The 16,629-nt window shown below is 33.1% G+C and overlaps 2 protein-coding genes across 3 annotated transcripts; one reads left to right on the top strand and one right to left on the bottom strand.

The window, feature by feature from the left end:
- Positions 1–4,776: 4,776 nt before the first annotated feature.
- Positions 4,777–8,042, bottom strand: LOC133676665 (phosphatidylinositol 4-phosphate 5-kinase 4). The gene is made up of 8 exons (XM_062098379.1): positions 6,877–8,042; positions 6,477–6,644; positions 6,208–6,373; positions 5,998–6,114; positions 5,678–5,871; positions 5,356–5,486; positions 5,182–5,254; positions 4,777–5,065 (listed from the first exon to the last, which is right to left on the bottom strand). Exons 1-8 carry the CDS (start codon positions 8,040–8,042, stop codon positions 4,777–4,779), a joined length of 2,304 nt encoding a protein of 767 aa, XP_061954363.1.
- Positions 8,043–10,398: 2,356 nt separating this feature from the next.
- On the top strand, positions 10,399–14,463 carry LOC133677052 (nudix hydrolase 16, mitochondrial-like). Of its 2 annotated transcripts, none has more exons than XM_062098893.1 (4): positions 10,399–10,809; positions 12,345–12,459; positions 12,971–13,054; positions 13,704–14,463. In XM_062098893.1, the coding sequence occupies exons 1-4, from the start codon at positions 10,739–10,741 to the stop codon at positions 14,004–14,006; spliced, it is 573 nt and encodes a 190-aa protein (XP_061954877.1). In that variant the 5' UTR covers positions 10,399–10,738; the 3' UTR covers positions 14,007–14,463. The 2 variants fall into 2 exon arrangements, with proteins under 2 accessions (XP_061954877.1, XP_061954878.1); XM_062098894.1 differs by lacking the exon at positions 10,399–10,809 and adding an exon at positions 11,427–12,242.
- Positions 14,464–16,629: the final 2,166 nt, after the last annotated feature.

The following is a 16,629-nucleotide window of genomic DNA, read 5'->3' on the forward strand; positions in this document are numbered from 1 at the left end:
AATATTATTTTAAAATAAATTAAAAAAATTAATGGATTTTTAACCAAGTTAATGAGGTTTTTTTTTTTTTAATAAGCTCAACTCTTCTTATTTGTTATGAGACAGGATCTGGATAAAATCTGAATTTATTTACAATATCAAATCAAGTTTTATAACAAAGATTTTAAATTTATATTCGTATAAATGTTTTGACTTGCTAATTTTGGTTTGGACGGGTAAAAATTGATCTTTTTGAATATGGAGAAAAATTTTAAGAAGTTTTCTTTTTTGGTTGTTTTTTTGTTACTTTTCTTTTTATTTTCTATATATTTTATTTCAAGTACAAAGGTTCCTCTATTTATAGAAAAGTTAACGTTGTTAAGGTCATTCAATTTGATTTAAATATGTCTGGATAAAAAACTTCTGAAAAGAATATCAATTTGACAAAGAAATAATTTTAAAGGCATTTAAAAAAAACTCAACTTTGATCTATTTTTAGATAATATTTAAGTTTTAAACAATTGTTATAAAGTTACTTTTGTCAAATAAAATTTGTGGACATAAAAATTAACTAAATTAGTGGTTAAAATATATAAAAATGATAATTTTTTCTTTTTATGCTGAAACTAACAATTTTTTTTTCTTCACAAATCAGGAACTAAAAAATTAAAAAAAATAAAATTTTGTACCGAAATTAAATTTAGAAAAACACGAGGAACCAAAAAAATCTAATGTTTAATACTGAATTAAATTGAACTTTTTGCACCATCTTTAAATATACCATTTACTTTTGACATCTTTTTTATGTTGGTCCTTCTACTTTTGATTTTGTCTTTGACCAACAAATACAAAGTAATTAACTAATAATTTTGCAATTAAAGAACTTAATTGATAATAAAAAAAAGTTTAGTACCCACAATGAAAAAGTGAGAGAAGAGTCATGTTGAAGTAATCTCATCAAAACAAAAAAAATTAAAACCATTAAAAGAAAATATCATCCATCTTGAATCTATAATTACTAAACTTAAATTATTCAGTGCGTAAAAAAATAAGAGGATTTGACTTTTTAGATAAAAATTAAATTAGATTTGGTTTTTGCAAAGATTAATTGTTCATAAAAGATTTTAATTTTAAAAGGATAAAACATTTTTTTCATAAAACATTTTTTTATGATATTTAGTAAATTTTTATATTGCAATTTTTTATATCTAACTTTACTGCTCGGTTGCATCTTGTTTATCTTTAAAAAAATATAGCATGATAATAAAGAATTTGAGATTTACAAAATATATCTCAAGTTTAAGTTAGTAGATATATCTTTTATAAAAGCTTTAACCAAGATTTTACTCACTTTCTTGAATTCATAAAGCACAATTTTTGGAGATGATTTTCAGAATAAAAAAAATAATGTAGTGAATAATGAAGATTGATGCATGCATGATACGTCATTCACGTGAATGACGTGTTGTACATGTATGTACGATTTATTTTAAAAAATCAAATCTACCTGCACAGAGCCCAATTATGTTTGACTTAGCATTATAATAGATATACTAATTACTAACAAATACATGGAAAAGAATGAAGGCAAATACTCTCTCTCTCACTAAAATGCTTTTTTATATAAAATTCATTAAAAAAATTTGTTCGCAAGAAAACAAATTAAATTTTTTCCCGTGATTTTGAGAATAAAATAATAATTTATTTTTATTTAGAAATATATTAAAATAATATATTTTTTATTTTTAAAAATTATTTTTTATATTAGCATATTAAAACAATAAAAAAACATAAAAAAATTAATTTTAAATAAAAAATTAAAAATATACATGTGATATTTATTTAATTATGATTCGTGAGTACAATGCATGCATCAAAGTCCTAGGTGTCCAATTCTCATTGGTTTCAAGCAGCCATGACGGTCTCCACCGAATTAAACCACTCGAGAAAAACAGGAGAATATTAATATAGATGCAAGTCTTGTGTCCTCGTTGACCAAATAAAAATAAAGATAAAAAGGAAACCTGTGGCACTGGAAAATGGACTTCTACAGGCTCTTAAGAGCCAACTATCCAAAATTTAAGGACAGTTTCCTTTGCTCCTTCTGGTCACAGAAACTTGCAAGACGCAAGTCCTTTTCGTGACCCACCACCAACATATCTAACACCGCACGAGTTTCATCCACAGAAACTCAAATTCTTGGCAACCTGGATTGTAAGGTGATGATGCTCCGATTGATATAATTGAGATAAATTTAAAGGTTATTTTTTAAAATGTTTTTTATTTAAAAATATATTTGAGATAAATTAATTCATATATCCTCTATATACCGAAATATGTAGAAAGACTTAAAATCTTATATTTAATAATTCTTATCCTTATTACTATTTGAACCAACCAATCCTAAAGGCAAAATTATTATTTTCTTAATATACTTAATAATTATATATAATCAAACCAGGCGATGCTAATTGCATTGTCTAGATGCAATTAAGGACAGTGCATCAAAATACTCCCCTTTTAATTTGTTTCTGTGGTAATTAATCATATTTATAAAAAAATCCAGTTCAAGAAATAATATAATATACTCAAAGGAATAAAATGCCCCAATTTAGCTTCCTCCACTGAAATTCAAGAAAAATCTCCCACAATACCATTCACGTTTTTTATTCTCAATTCAAAAAATATAGTAACAAATTCTTACCCAAATAAATAATTCAATTTCTTTCTTTTTAATTTTATTCTACTCTATTTAGAATTTTAGGGTTTGATTCGCTTTGCTAGCTATTTTTCTTTACTTTATTTAGTTTTTTAACCCCTTCAATCCCTGAAATCAATAATTGATAATCCCAAGCAATATTCTACTACTTTCATGTTGGAGCGTGCACACAAACATACAGAGTTTAAAGAAAACGGTGAATATTTGCCCTTTTAGAGAAGAAATATTTGATTTAGGTGTTATATAATCTTGCTGACACGCTAACCAGATTTTATGCCCTTCAAAAATTTAAAAGCAGATGCATTTACCTGCATTGAGTGGACCATCCAATCTACGTGACTTCGCTGAATGAGTTTCTTGTTTCGTAAATAGCTTATGCCAAGATTTGAGGTCTCTATGAATGGTGATCAGGGAGGGTATAGGACGGGAAATGAGAAATTTCTGCCATTGATGTTTCTTTCTGATGGATGAATCGGACTATGATCTGTGAAAAGTAGGGTTTGCCAATGTCATCTGTTCGGTGGAACGAAACAGCAGCTATGTTGCATATTTAGAGGAAAGCCAACATGTCAAAAGAATGCTACTTATTGCCATAATTCCTGTGAGGTGCAGCCAGATTCTCAAATGTAGTGCCTTCAAGTTTTCAGAGTTCAAGACAGTTAGTCTGTGCTGCTATAAAAACTTAGAAGCGATGTACTTTGTCGAGGTTTATGAATAAGGTTTATGTTTGAGATGTCAGACAACAATAAACAATTAAATATTTGAAGTCTTGTGTTACATGATGATTGTGTAAACTTGAAATTGCCTCTTCATGTTGCCACCCCCCATGGTCACTGCCCACCGAGCTTGGATATACTTGTCATTACATTCTTTATTTCATCTGCTATCTTTTATGGACGCTACGTGAATTGCATTGAATCGCAATGGCTGCATGCAAAACTGCATGCATTGCAGGTGAGAAATATAAAACAAATTCAACTGGATCCAAATGATTTGCGTATTGAATAGGATTGAATGTTGTTTGCATATTCAAACTTCTCATTCCTAGCCGATATTGTGAGCTTTCCGCTCAACAATGTGTTACTACAGTAAAGTAAACGAGTGGAAAACTATTTGTTGAAGGCGATTCCTTATTTTCTTTCATGGAAAAACACGCTTACCATTCATATATAATCGAGTTTTCGTTAGCGATTGAAGGATAAGATTTTAAATCCATAATCTTTCCTTTCACACAGCCACTTACCTAACAAAAGCTTTGCATCTGAGTGTGGAATTTGGATGGAGGAGCTCGATGATGAAGCTTTTATTAAATCTATGTAAGCTTCCATATATATTTCTTCTTCAGAAGCACTAGGATCCGCATTTGAGCGCTTTTGCATTGCTGGCGTGCAACACCTTCGTATTGGCTATACCATAATATTTTGATAGACAGGTGAGGGTAGATCTTAGAGAAAACCAAACATGCTGTAGAAGTGTATGATTTAGCCACTACTTGATACAATCTATAATTGATACTAGAGTTCAAAGGATGAATATTCTTCCAATTTGGTTCTTCTGCAATGTAAACCAGATGTCGATTCATAAAAATTCCATGACAACACTAATGCATACACAGAAATCTGAACCAATTCTGCAGTTCAATTCAAGAATGCCAAAATCTCAGGGAACTCTCTTTTTTTAAGAGAGAAGAATTGATCAGAAACGAATATGATGTAAAAAGTTTACACGGCTGGAGTCTATTTGCCCATCTCCTGGCTATAACATTTGCTATAACTTGCCAACAACAACAACAAAGCCTTGATCCCCAACTAGTTGGGGTAGGCAATATGTATCTTTTTACACCACTCCGTGTGATCATAAACTTGCTTTATCAAGGTGCATAATATATATCTAATTACATAGAAAGCAGAGAAGGAATGAACAAATCAATGCGATAACTCGAAACTAGACTCCCATTATCACACTTGAACATGCAACAACAAATTACAGCCTGAATCATAGATTGGCAGGGACAGGCCTTCCGCTGGCAACCAATGACACAAGACTTGTAAGATACTGGTGGTTTTAATGTTAAGCCTTCAAATTTCTTCCTCAAAAATTTTGAGTAAGAAATCACGAAATCGCCTTGAATATTGCTTAGGATCGACAGCTGAAATTGAGGTTGGATCATATTGGATGGACTTATATGCATGCTCTAGCTTCTTGCTAATGTCATAGTCTTGAAGTATGTCAATTATACCAAAGAACATTACAACTTCATAAAGCTCCCCAGTTGGCTCTCCTACAAGAAGATACTCACAATCACTTCTTCTTACTGTTCTTTCAGCTCGTGCTGGCATGTTTATACCCAATTTGATTCGAGACCACCTGCATTACCCAATATACAGTTAACATCAGCATGTAACTTCTTTGTCTAAAATTTGAATCATAATGGTTCAAAAACCTTAAGATTTGTGTAATGGTCAAATGAAAAGGTATTTTACATGTCAGGGTCTAGAAGAAGCTGATCCATATCTGCTCTCGAAAGGCGAGGTCCATCGTCACTTTCAGTTTCGCCTGCAGATTAAGAACTTAACTGTGTCTTGCTTGTTGAGAAATAAACAAAGTTTTATTTGAAAATCAAGCCATCATAATCCTGAGAAAGGATGAGAAATAACCTGGAGGTGTCCGCATTCCAGAGGTAATCAGATCTCCGTTTGGTGATACTTCTCTAAAATGAAGACCCACCAAAAGACTATAGTCCATAATTCTCTCCTGTTCAAGAAGCTCACAGTCCCTATCCACTTGCCTGTAAAATCAATTACACAAGCCCAACAGAAGTACGTGAAGGGAAATATAAAAATAACATTAGTCCCTAAATGTTGGTTCCAGGAAATCAAATAAAAAGAAGAGAATTCTATCAGTCCTTATTAAATCTTAATTAAAGCTGCTAGACTCTTAGTAATACGGGTTAAATACACTTAACAGTTAAACTATCACCTGCAAAACTCTTGAAACCAAGCTTTCTGTAGTCTGAATATGAAGTTCAGATCAAGGTCTTTGAGGATAGTGGTTGCTTCAATCTCCGATTCTGGCTTATCCGTGGTTCGACCAAGGGAAGATCCTTTCAGGTCGAAGCGTCTATGGATGGTATATTCAGAACAGAAGAGATTTCCCATGATGATGAAGCGTACCTGGATCATATACTGAATTATATATTTTGCTACACTAAAACACATACTAATGTTGTCCTTGTTGTTTCATGTGAATTTCTAGCTGAATAAGTTATTCTTCCTAGCTAGCATTGGTGGCAAATATACCTTCTTCTGAGCAGTCCCATTTAACTTGACACAATGCAGACCATAAAATTTGGTCACTAAGGTGTTCTCATAGGACCTGACATGGTTGTAATAGGCAGGAAGCATCCTTATAAGCACCTGTACCATAAACCAAAATGTAATCTGACCATGGCTAATAGCTAGAGTTGATTTTCTAACAGATATATGCATGCAGAAAACTTCATGACTCACTTTTGCTTCTGATTTTTTCATTGTCTTTATCATGTATCGATCATCATTCGTCAAGTAAAAAAAACTACCACTTTTTCCAGGAGATGAGAGCTCGCGAAGCGCGTCATTTCCGCAGATGGATAGCATGTAATCTGCTGGATCCACCTTGAACAGTTTCCTCAGAGTCCTGAAGAGGGACAGGATTGGTGGTAATGTTTGCTTTTTAAGCAAGGGAATCGGTGAACAAAACAGAAGAAACAGCAGCAGCACATATAATGCAGAGTCTATACCTGAAAACCACTGGGCAGTAGTCCTTCCATTTGAATTCCGTTGACTGGTGCGGTGGAGTGTATTTGCTTCCTTCTGGAGGAAATCTGGTCCATACTTTTTCCTTAGGATCAAAAGCTGAAGCCTTCAGGTCAAGGGATGCAGATGGAGCAGGTCTTCCAACAGAATGCCTGTGCAATCACTCCATATCCAACAATGAGTAACAGAAGAATTGAAATTTGTACAAATGCATCCTAAGATTCCCTGATTGACCCATCTGAGGTAGCCTCAGGCGGCAATATAGGTGATTAGCTTTGACGAAATATCAAGAAAATTGTAACGACCATGCAAATTTTTTGTCAAAACAAGAAATGAATAAGCAGCTGAACTCCATAAAGAGAGCCTTAAAAATGTAAGCAATACCTGATTCCTAGCTGTAGATTGAGCATAAGTTCATAATTCTTATGCCCTTTGGATATTGTCTCTCCTTGTCTCTTACAAGCTTTCGGTAATCTCATAATTGGCATCATCTTTGGAATCCCTTCCTCAACATTTAGACCCAACAAATCAGCATCCGAAAATCTCCCACGGTCACCAGCAGTACTAGTATTATCCTCTCCCTCCCACATATTCATCCTATCAATTGCCCTCTCTATGCCCACACTTACCCTCCCATCAACAGACATCCTCCTGGGCTTCTCTCCACCACCGCCTTTCGATGAATTCCAAACTGCAAGCTTCTTCTGAGATGGCAATAATGAAACCCTCTCCCCGGGACAAACCTGAGAATCAGACAAATGAACCTTGTACACATCCTGAGGATCCCATTCAAGACCTTCTACGGATGACTCTGAAGGATAATAAGTCCCATTTTGTTCACTTGGATCCTTACTCCAATTCCCCACATAAAAACTCCCATCAAGCCATTTGAATGTTCCATTCCCTTTAGGCAAACCATCTTCCCAATTCCCATCAAACTTATTCCCATTTGTCCACATAAAACCTCCCTTACCACACATTAAACCATTCTTCCATTCACCAACATAATGGTTACCATTCTTCCATTCATATTTCCCATTTCCCTCTTGAAATCCACGGCGCCATTCGCCATCATACCAATCTCCATTCGAAAAATGCTTTAAGCCATGACCATGTTTCATGTTCATAACCCATTGTCCTCTATATGTATCCCCATTAGACCCGGTATATGTACCAATCCCATCCATATATCCACTCTTAAATTCTCCCTCGTAAGTAGCTCCAGAAGGCCAACTAAACCTTCCTCTCCCCATCGTTTTTCCCTTGTACCACTCGCCGACATACATGCACCCGTCGGTCCATAAATATTTGCCTTGTCCATGAGGGAAATTATCATACCATTGCCCTGTATAATAATCCCCGTTAGGCAAAATCTTCTCAGCATGGTAAGGCTCCGCCAAGTTTCTATTATCATTGTCATCATCATTATCATCCTCGGCATGAGCTATAGAGATCGTACCAAAGATGCTATTTGCTCGTTTCTTCGCAGCTTGAGTCTTGCGTATCGTGGCCTCCCATGCCCTAAAAACAGTGCTTTGTTCTTTGCTCATTTTTTCCAATGCCTTGCTCTTCACGTTAATACACGAACATGACATGAGATCATGATGATGAAAATTAAAAAAAAAACGAAGAAAACGTAGTAAAATCAAAATATAGAAACGGGGTTAAGTTTTACTATCAAAGAATGTTTCATCTTACACCGTTTCCTGTTTCTTTTTGTTTTTGTGAAGGGAGCGAAAATAGCTATTGAAACTAGGAGACGCTCCTTTTTCTTCTCAAACCAGAAACAAATGTTTGAGTTAATTTTTTTCCTCCACATTTTATTTACTTTATTTAATATTTAAACTGTAATTTATTCTTGCGCTTGAGTGCACCTCATTTTTGTAAAAGTGATGGTGTACATGAGACATCTGTCACATCTTGGGACTAAGAGATTAATTTATAATCAAGAATATCACTCTCACAATTTGACCTAATGTTGGAGTTATGGTGGTCTTAACCCTAATCCCTAGCTTATGATATGTTCTCTTAAATTAATCTGTATCTATATATATTATGATACCTAATAAGGATAATTAGTTGTCTTGTAATCTAATTAAGAAAATCTGAACTTTGCATGATGAATTTTTTTATTATATTGAGAACCCATCATCTAATTTTAGTTTGTGTACAGAATCATGAACTACCTATGATGCTCTTGCAGTAGTTAGGGATCAAATTAAGGGGTTAAAGAAAATATTAATTCTCTCTCGAGCAAGAAAATAGAGATCAGAATTGTTTTTCTCCTGCATCCTCTAAACACGGGAACTTGGAGGGCCGAGAGAAATTAAGGGACCTTATACTATTCTTAGCCCTTTGGGTGTTTTGGTACAAAAGTAGCTTCTAATTTGTGTGACTCCACTTTTTATTTGGAAAATAGTTTATAAACAAACTATATTTAAATGTTAAAATTTAATAAAACTAATCATTTATCATAAACACTGTTATTTTTTTTAATTTTTTACTTGTTTGATAACATTATTTATTTTTCTTAAATCCCAACACAAAAATCTTGAGAAAAAAATAGTTGCCGAATAAAAAAACATATATAAAAAATTAAATTATTTGATTAAAAAGATTAAGACGGGAATATAAAATAAATTTATTTCTGATATAGTTCTAGGGTGAATATTTGTTTTTTTAGAGGATTTTTTAATGTCTCCTTCTCTTTTGTCCCAAAATATTTAATTTTTTTTACAAAAATTTAATTTTTTTATATGTTTTTGATCGTTTTGATGCGCTGATCTCAAAAATAATTTTTTAAAAATAAAAAAAATATTATTTTGATACATTTCGACACGAAAAGTATTTTAAAAAGTAACTCCAACCACACTCCCAAACAGCCTTTTAATATAATAACCGAATATTTTTCATGTTTTTATTTTATAATAACAAAAAATACTTAATTTTTATTAATATTAATGACATTGAACACCATTTATTATAATTCTTTAGATAGAAAAACTCTCTCGTTAAAAATGCCATAAGGTAAAAATTATCAGGAATATATGGAAGGCTTTAGAAAAGGAGATTCTTGAGCGGGTACCCGTGGCCTAGGCAGGAGCAATTTACTAGGAACTTTTTATATATAAAAAAAATAGCTAGGAAATCTCAGCTATCTTTTTCTTTGTATTTAGGCAAAGGGACCCCCAGGAAGAGATGTCACGTGACTCCTATATTTAGCAACAACAATGTATGTATTTTTATTAATATATTATTATCAATACGATGTCACTTTATGATTTGTAAAGCTGAAGCTCGAGCTCGGAATGAGCTTTCCAGTTCAACAATTCAAGCTCAATGGACCTGCATGTGTGATAACCCGAGCTTGAGCAGAGTATATCAATATTGAAGAGGGTGTTTTGGGTGTTTTAATAATAGTTTTTTTAAAAAATTATTTTTTTAATTTTAAATTATTTTTATATTTTTAAATTGTTTTGATGTTATGATATTAAAAATTAATTTTTTTAAAAAAATATTATTTTATTATTGTTTAAAACACTTCCTAAATTTATTCAATTAGAATATTAGCAAAATTAGCTATAAGATTCAGTTTGTTAGATTAATTTAAATTTTAACTTGAGCAGGAATTTGAGGTTTTTATTTTTAATAAAATGATAATGTTTTTTATTTTATTATAATTTATTTTTATAAAAAAACACCTATTCCACGTAATATACAACTTAGATATTGTTTTGTTTATTTTTATATTTTAAAAATGTTTTTGAAAAAAATTAATTAATTTTTTTTTATTTTAAATTAATTTTTTTTTATATTTTTAAATTATTTTAATGTTTTGAAAATGTAATTATAGTTAATTTTGAAAATATATTTTATTTACCTTTTAATCTCGAATCCATCCTCTCGACTCCTTCCACGTCGGAAGTCTCTCTGGGTTTAAAAAAACCCCACCAGCAACAAAGAAACGTTTCGTTTTTTCTTCTTGCAACCGGCTAACCGGCTGTTCCAGGAGGTTACGATGAAAAATCAAAGAAAAACAATTAGCGGCAAAAAGAAAGGAAAGGAAAAACAAGAATTCAGTAACTTTTCTTGAATTTTAGAGAGAGAGAGAGAGAGATCAACTATGTGTGCGATTCTTGTTCCATGCTTTTCTTTTTTTAGCAAAATCGAGAGGTTATTGTTTTCGTAGCAGTATTTTCTTGCTTCTTCTTCTTCTTCTTTTTTTAGTTTGGACCATATTTGGCAAATGACAGAATTGGTGGCTCGCACTGGCCGCCAACAGCAACGTTATGAAGCCGGTTGCCGGCTGGTCGCGGGGTACTTTTCGCATCTTTCTCTTTATAGTCATCACATGTTGATGTCTTGTGGGTAGTTTATGTTTTTACACTGCTTTCTGTCTGTTTGAATGCATGCATGGTGGGGTTTTTGTTTTTTATTTTATTGGAGGAATATTTGGCACTGCTGGTTTATGAATTGAGATATTTTGATGGGTCTAGTTGATTTTTTGATTCTTTTGAATGGGTTGTTTAAGAAATTAAGAATCAATTATGTGTCTAAAATGTGAAGAATGAATGAAGAAATTAAATTTTATAGCCCATTTCATTTTTTTTATAGGTAAAAAAATTTTGATGTGTTTATTGCTGATGATTTTATATGTTAATGGCATCAAAATGTGAAGAAATTAAATTTCCGGGGGCATTTGTTTTTTATACGTTAAAATTTTTTGATGTGACTGTTGCTGATGATTAAGACTGTTAGTGGCATCAAAATGTGAATGATGGATGAGGAAATTACATTTTATTGTGCTTTTTCTATGTTAAGAAATTTTGATTTGATTATTGCTAATGATTCTAGACTGTTAGTGACATCTCTCCTCTTGTTATTTCATTTGCTTTTCTAAAGACTTGACTTCTTTGTGCTGTCGAATCATTATGAGATTGTGATGTGATTGTACTTAGCGAAGCTTTAAGCATTGTGTTCGAATCATTATGCGGAGTTTTGCTATGTTTTCTGTATATTAGTGGAAAATGGTTAGAAAAGGAGAAAAACAGAATGATAGTGCAATTGCAGTGTTCAATTGATGACATCCATTATTTCCCCTCAAGTCCATACGAATAAGGTTTTTGACTACCTTGTGTTAAATTCCTCGACTTGGTTAGTAGATTTGACTGTTCTTGTAATTGATGACGGATTGTCAGTGCACCTGTACCGATGCTTTCCCGTGCAAGAAAAGGAACCGACCCATATGGGACTCATTGCACCTACTCTCCAAGGGAGCACATGCTCCTGGTGTAATGAACAGTTTCACTTGTTCGATTATGAGGTCTAAATGGGAATCTTTCATTGCTTGGATCCTATTTAATTTTTCTGCTCCTATGAGAAGGACAGACTTCTTCCCCATTTCCCATGGTTATTTTTCATCAGTTTCTACAAGAACCAATCATGGTTAAGTGTATAACTTGATAACTTAAAACACATGGTGATACAGGCTAATGTTTATGGTGTGTGAACCCCTTCAACTAACTTTTAGTTGCAGATTGAAACCTCACAAGACACTACATTGGCAGGGGTTGATCAGTTCTGCACTCCTACACTACACTCCTGCAGAATCATTTTTCAAATGCTCTCATTCTTTTAGTCAGAACAAGAGGGGGGGACACTTAACAATTATAAACAGTTCTCTTATTTGTTATTTTTAACACATATTTGTAATTAAATGACAGGATGATCATAGGCATTAAATCTTCTATGTTAGTCATTTCTTTATTGAGAATCAGATGGGGGTCTTCTTTTTTCTAGCTTAAACATGTTTTCAGTCATTTTTTAATTCGAATTAGTATTGTCATTTGCAGGTGCATTCCTTTTAAGTACAGAAGCTTTGCGGACAACGAGGATGGCAAATCTGAGAAAGTTGTTGAGGTTTTAATGATAAACGCAAACAGTGGACCTGGTCTTCTCTTCCCGAAGGTATTTATATCAAGATGTAGATTAATGCATTTGTCTGACAAGAAAATAAAAGACTTCATGATGCTCCATTTATTCTTATTTCTTATGTTATCTCCATTTGTTATTTGTTTCAAGTTCCCTTTTGTTTGGATTAGCAAAAATATGCAAGGTAAGGAATGAAACTTTGACTTCCTTTAATTGCCTTGTCATTCATGACATGAATCAAATTTCAAGGTCATTCATAATATGGATTAAGTTCCAGGGCCAGATAATTACAGTCACACACATGCACAGATAGTTTGTTCTTTACCAAAGAAGATTGAATAGGCAACGGAAGTCTTCTAGCTCTTGAAAATATGTGGTGGTAGTTTGTAAATCATACTGTTATAAGCTTGTTTTGATTAATTAGCTTGTAAAGTAGCAATTATATGTAGTTGCAATTTTGTTTGCCATGATTTAGATTCAGTTTTTTACAGACATTTCCCTTCAATGTCATAAATGTAAAATGATGCTGGTATCTTTATGATTAAAGGGTGGCTGGGAAAATGATGAAACTGTTGAAGAGGCAGCAGCACGGGAAGCTCTAGAAGAAGCTGGAGTTCAAGGTGATTTGCTGGTAAGAAAAAGTGAACTTATCCTCCCATTTGATTGTTCAAGGGATCGAACTCTGATTTATGAATGGTTAATGCTATGTGCATTGGCATTAATGTGCTGATCTTTAGGTCCTAGAGCTGATGAGAAACATGTGCAATGCATCAGAATGAATTAGATCCACAGATGATACATCTCTGTTTGTACTTCCTTGCTCATAAGGCATATCTTGTGGTTGTTCCAGATGGGTGCATAATTCTGAAGTATTATAATTTAAACAAAGAACTTGATTTGTTTGCATATATTGTTATTTAACTGTAATGTCAGTATTTCTTATTGATAATGCCTTACTTTTTTGGTAACTTCTCTTAATAGTTTTTCTAGGTGGGTGCATAGTCAGGAACTTCCATTTGTAATTGCTTAAAAGAAACTTGGTACGAGTATGTGTTTTTTTTTCCCCTTGTTTTTCATTACTATTAGAAGCGACTCTTAAATGCCTTACTGGACATTTGGCTTTCATCGCTTTAGAGAGATATCAGAGAATGGTTCTGCCATGATCAATCTTAGCTTAGCTCCTTTCTGCATCTTATGGCAATCCCGCTTCTTCTTTTCTTGCGGCATGCTAAATGATCTGCCGTTCCCTTTGTTAATATTTAGGTCACTTTGTATTTCAGCATTTTCTGGGACAATACGAATTCAAAAGCAAAACCCTCCAAGACAAGTTTAGTCCAGAAGGTTTGTGTAAAGCTTCCATGTTTGCTTTGCTTGTGAAAGAGGAGCTCCAATGTTGGCCAGAACAGAACACTCGACAGAGAAGTTGGCTTACCATTCCTGAAGCTGGAGAGTGCTGTCGGTATAAATGGATGAAAGATGCCCTCGAGGAAGGTTTTACAAAATGGCTTGATGATCAAATGATTAGCAGATCAAAGAAAGCCAATGATGTAAATTCGTCTGCTTCATCTCCGGAAGAGCATTGAATAGGACCAAAAAAATGAAGATAAAGAGCATTTGAGTAGTTCATTCATGTAGAAGAAGCACCAGTCCGAAGGTGATTTTGGTGCTCTCTCTCTCTCTCTCTCTCTCTCTAGGGTTTGGTATAGGACACTACAAATGCTTGTGCTTTCGGCATGCAGAGAGATGTTTACTGGAAATCTATGTTGGGTCCTTCTGTTCATTTCCTTGATGCTGCTCATTTCTTCATTCTACATTGGTTAATGTGTTTCACATAAAAAGGTCGCTTTCCATGAACTAGAGAAGCTAAGATGTGGGTTAGTTATTTTTCGATTCATGCTTCAGAGAATGAAACTGCCTTGCGGCCAGGCCACACATGGCTGCATTCCTTGATCATTGTCTCTCGGAGGAGGAGCATTGCATGTTATAGCACCATCAGTACTCTATTATTGTTATTACTGTAATATTATTACTATTTCATCATCTACTATTTCTCCTCATTTTCCGCCTTTATCACCACCATAGCAATTGCATTTATTAATTTTACTACCAATTGATGAAATTATTTTTTTAATCATTATTCTTTCTTTTTTTTATCTTGAAAACAAGGAATTAAAAATTTAAATTCTATTTCCTTTCCGAACCTTTCATCACCATAAGTCTTAACTTTAATATTTTTTTATTAAACATTTTATAGGAAAATTGATCAGTGCAATATATTTGTTGAGAAACATTAACTTATAAAGTCTTATAAAATATTCTAAAAACGGTCTTCTATTTATAGATACTATCATCTCTTTGTTACCTTCATTAAAGAATTAGATTGTATTTTGTATTTATATTAAAAATGTGACGCTGAAATATTGAAATACAGATTTTATATATACTTACCATAAGTCATACCTAATGACCTATATTTGAAGTATAATGGAAAGATCTAGCTAGGTAAATATGATAATTAGCGTATCGAGGAATTTGAATCAAATCAACTCATTCTTGTAATATATAAAGTATTAATTCCTCCATCACACTTCTTGACAATGATTAGTATAATTAAGATCCTAATCAAGTCCTATAATCAAGATAGACTTGTATAATTGAGACTTAGGATGGTTTCCTTTTACTTGTAATTAATTATACATATTTTAAATAAAATTACATCGATCCTCACCCTCTTCTCACTTTGTGAAAAAAAATCAATATTATTTGTTTTCTATCTCTCTGCTACATTACCTCCATCACCTAACCACTCAACATCCGTCTTGTGACCTCCACCATGACCGTCATCATCACTTGCGGCCCCTCACCACCACCGTTGCTATCTTCAATGTCATTCTTGGTACGTACCACTATGTTGTCGCGGTCACATGTTATATTACCATTCTATTATAATGGTATTTTTTATATTATTATTATTATTTACCAAGCATAATAAAATGTTTTCAGGAGAAACAAACACCCTCCTGTGGGATTTCATGTATTCTCTTTCTATCATCTCCTGAGGACTAAATCCTTTTAATGCCGATGAAGTTAACATCACATGCGTGGTTTGACGCTCGCTACTTTTCATGGAACTTAGGATGTCATTTTCTTGATCCAGAAAACTTGAGCATCTATAGCACTTGGTCCGTCAAGGGATTAATTGCAACCTAATTAATCGGTTAACCAGAAAAAAAAAATATATAGTCACATGCATGCATCAGAAAATGATACATTAATTGAGCAACTTGGTTTATCAAGGGATTAATTAATTACGACCTAATCGTTAGTAAAAAACAATGCATTTACAAAGTTTAACCTAAGTGGTTGGTCAGCCAGAATATTAATTGAAGAATGCTTCCTAGTCCTACAATAGACCAATGATTGGCAGCTGCGTGCCTCCGAAAAACAGAGGAAAATAGTCTTCCACCATGAACTGTAAGGTTTTACGGCCGTAAGAGCTAATTTGTTCAAAGCAAGATGCATAAAGGTGTTGTTCTTGTGCTTGTTAAGTCAGGAACGTGTTCTTGATTTCGACCACCGGATTCAAAAGGGCATCACTGGCTCTGCTCCTGGCATTTAATTCCGCCATGATGGGCAAGGACGCCACGGTCTGTTTCCCCTTGCCTACGTACGTACAATCTTATGGATTTATTTTTTTATTTGAAAATATATTAATTTTTAAAATGTTTAATATTAAAATATTAAAAAACAATAATTCAATGTTTTTTCAAGCTAAATAACACAAATGCAAAAACAAAGTACTACTAGCTAGACAACACCATTGAATGCTACAACCATGTAATTAATGTAAGATATATATATATATCATGTTCTCGACTCTCGAGTCAGGAGGGGTTATGCATTTATGTTCACTTGCTGCTTCAACGACTAGTACTGTTCTTAACTATCTCTTTACGAGGCAAGTGGAATCAATTTCTATATATGTTATCATCGTTAGTTTTAGATTTGATTGTAAGGGGAGATGAGGTGAAAAAAGACTTCAAGATTATACAAATTTGGATGTAAATAGCATGGCATATCTAATTAGATCCGACCCAACATATAAAACTTGATTTAAATGTAGAATTTTTTGCTTATTTTATCTACGTTGACAGTGGAAAGGAATATTTATCTACATAACATTAATATTGCATCAATTAATAGTGT

Source organism: Populus nigra, chromosome 17, assembly GCF_951802175.1.
Source record: "Populus nigra chromosome 17, ddPopNigr1.1, whole genome shotgun sequence".
Taxonomy (NCBI): Eukaryota; Viridiplantae; Streptophyta; class Magnoliopsida; order Malpighiales; family Salicaceae; genus Populus; species Populus nigra.

Bases quoted from the DNA above. Each gene is read 5' to 3' on its own strand.
- LOC133676665 (XM_062098379.1), bottom strand. From the start codon at position 8,042: ATGAGCAAAGAACAAAGCACTGTTTTTAGGGCATGGGAGGCCACGATA. The intron at 5,487-5,677 runs GTGATAGTTTAA...TTGATTTTACAG, and splicing joins TGGTTTCAAGAGTTTTGCAG to GCAAGTGGATAGGGACTGTG. The intron at 5,066-5,181 runs GTAAAATACCTT...TGGGTAATGCAG, and splicing joins CTTCTTCTAGACCCTGACAT to GTGGTCTCGAATCAAATTGG.
- LOC133677052 (XM_062098893.1), top strand. From the start codon at position 10,739: ATGACAGAATTGGTGGCTCGCACTGGCCGCCAACAGCAACGTTATGAA. The intron at 10,810-12,344 runs GTACTTTTCGCA...TGTCATTTGCAG, and splicing joins GGTTGCCGGCTGGTCGCGGG to GTGCATTCCTTTTAAGTACA. The intron at 13,055-13,703 runs GTAAGAAAAAGT...TTTGTATTTCAG, and splicing joins GAGTTCAAGGTGATTTGCTG to CATTTTCTGGGACAATACGA.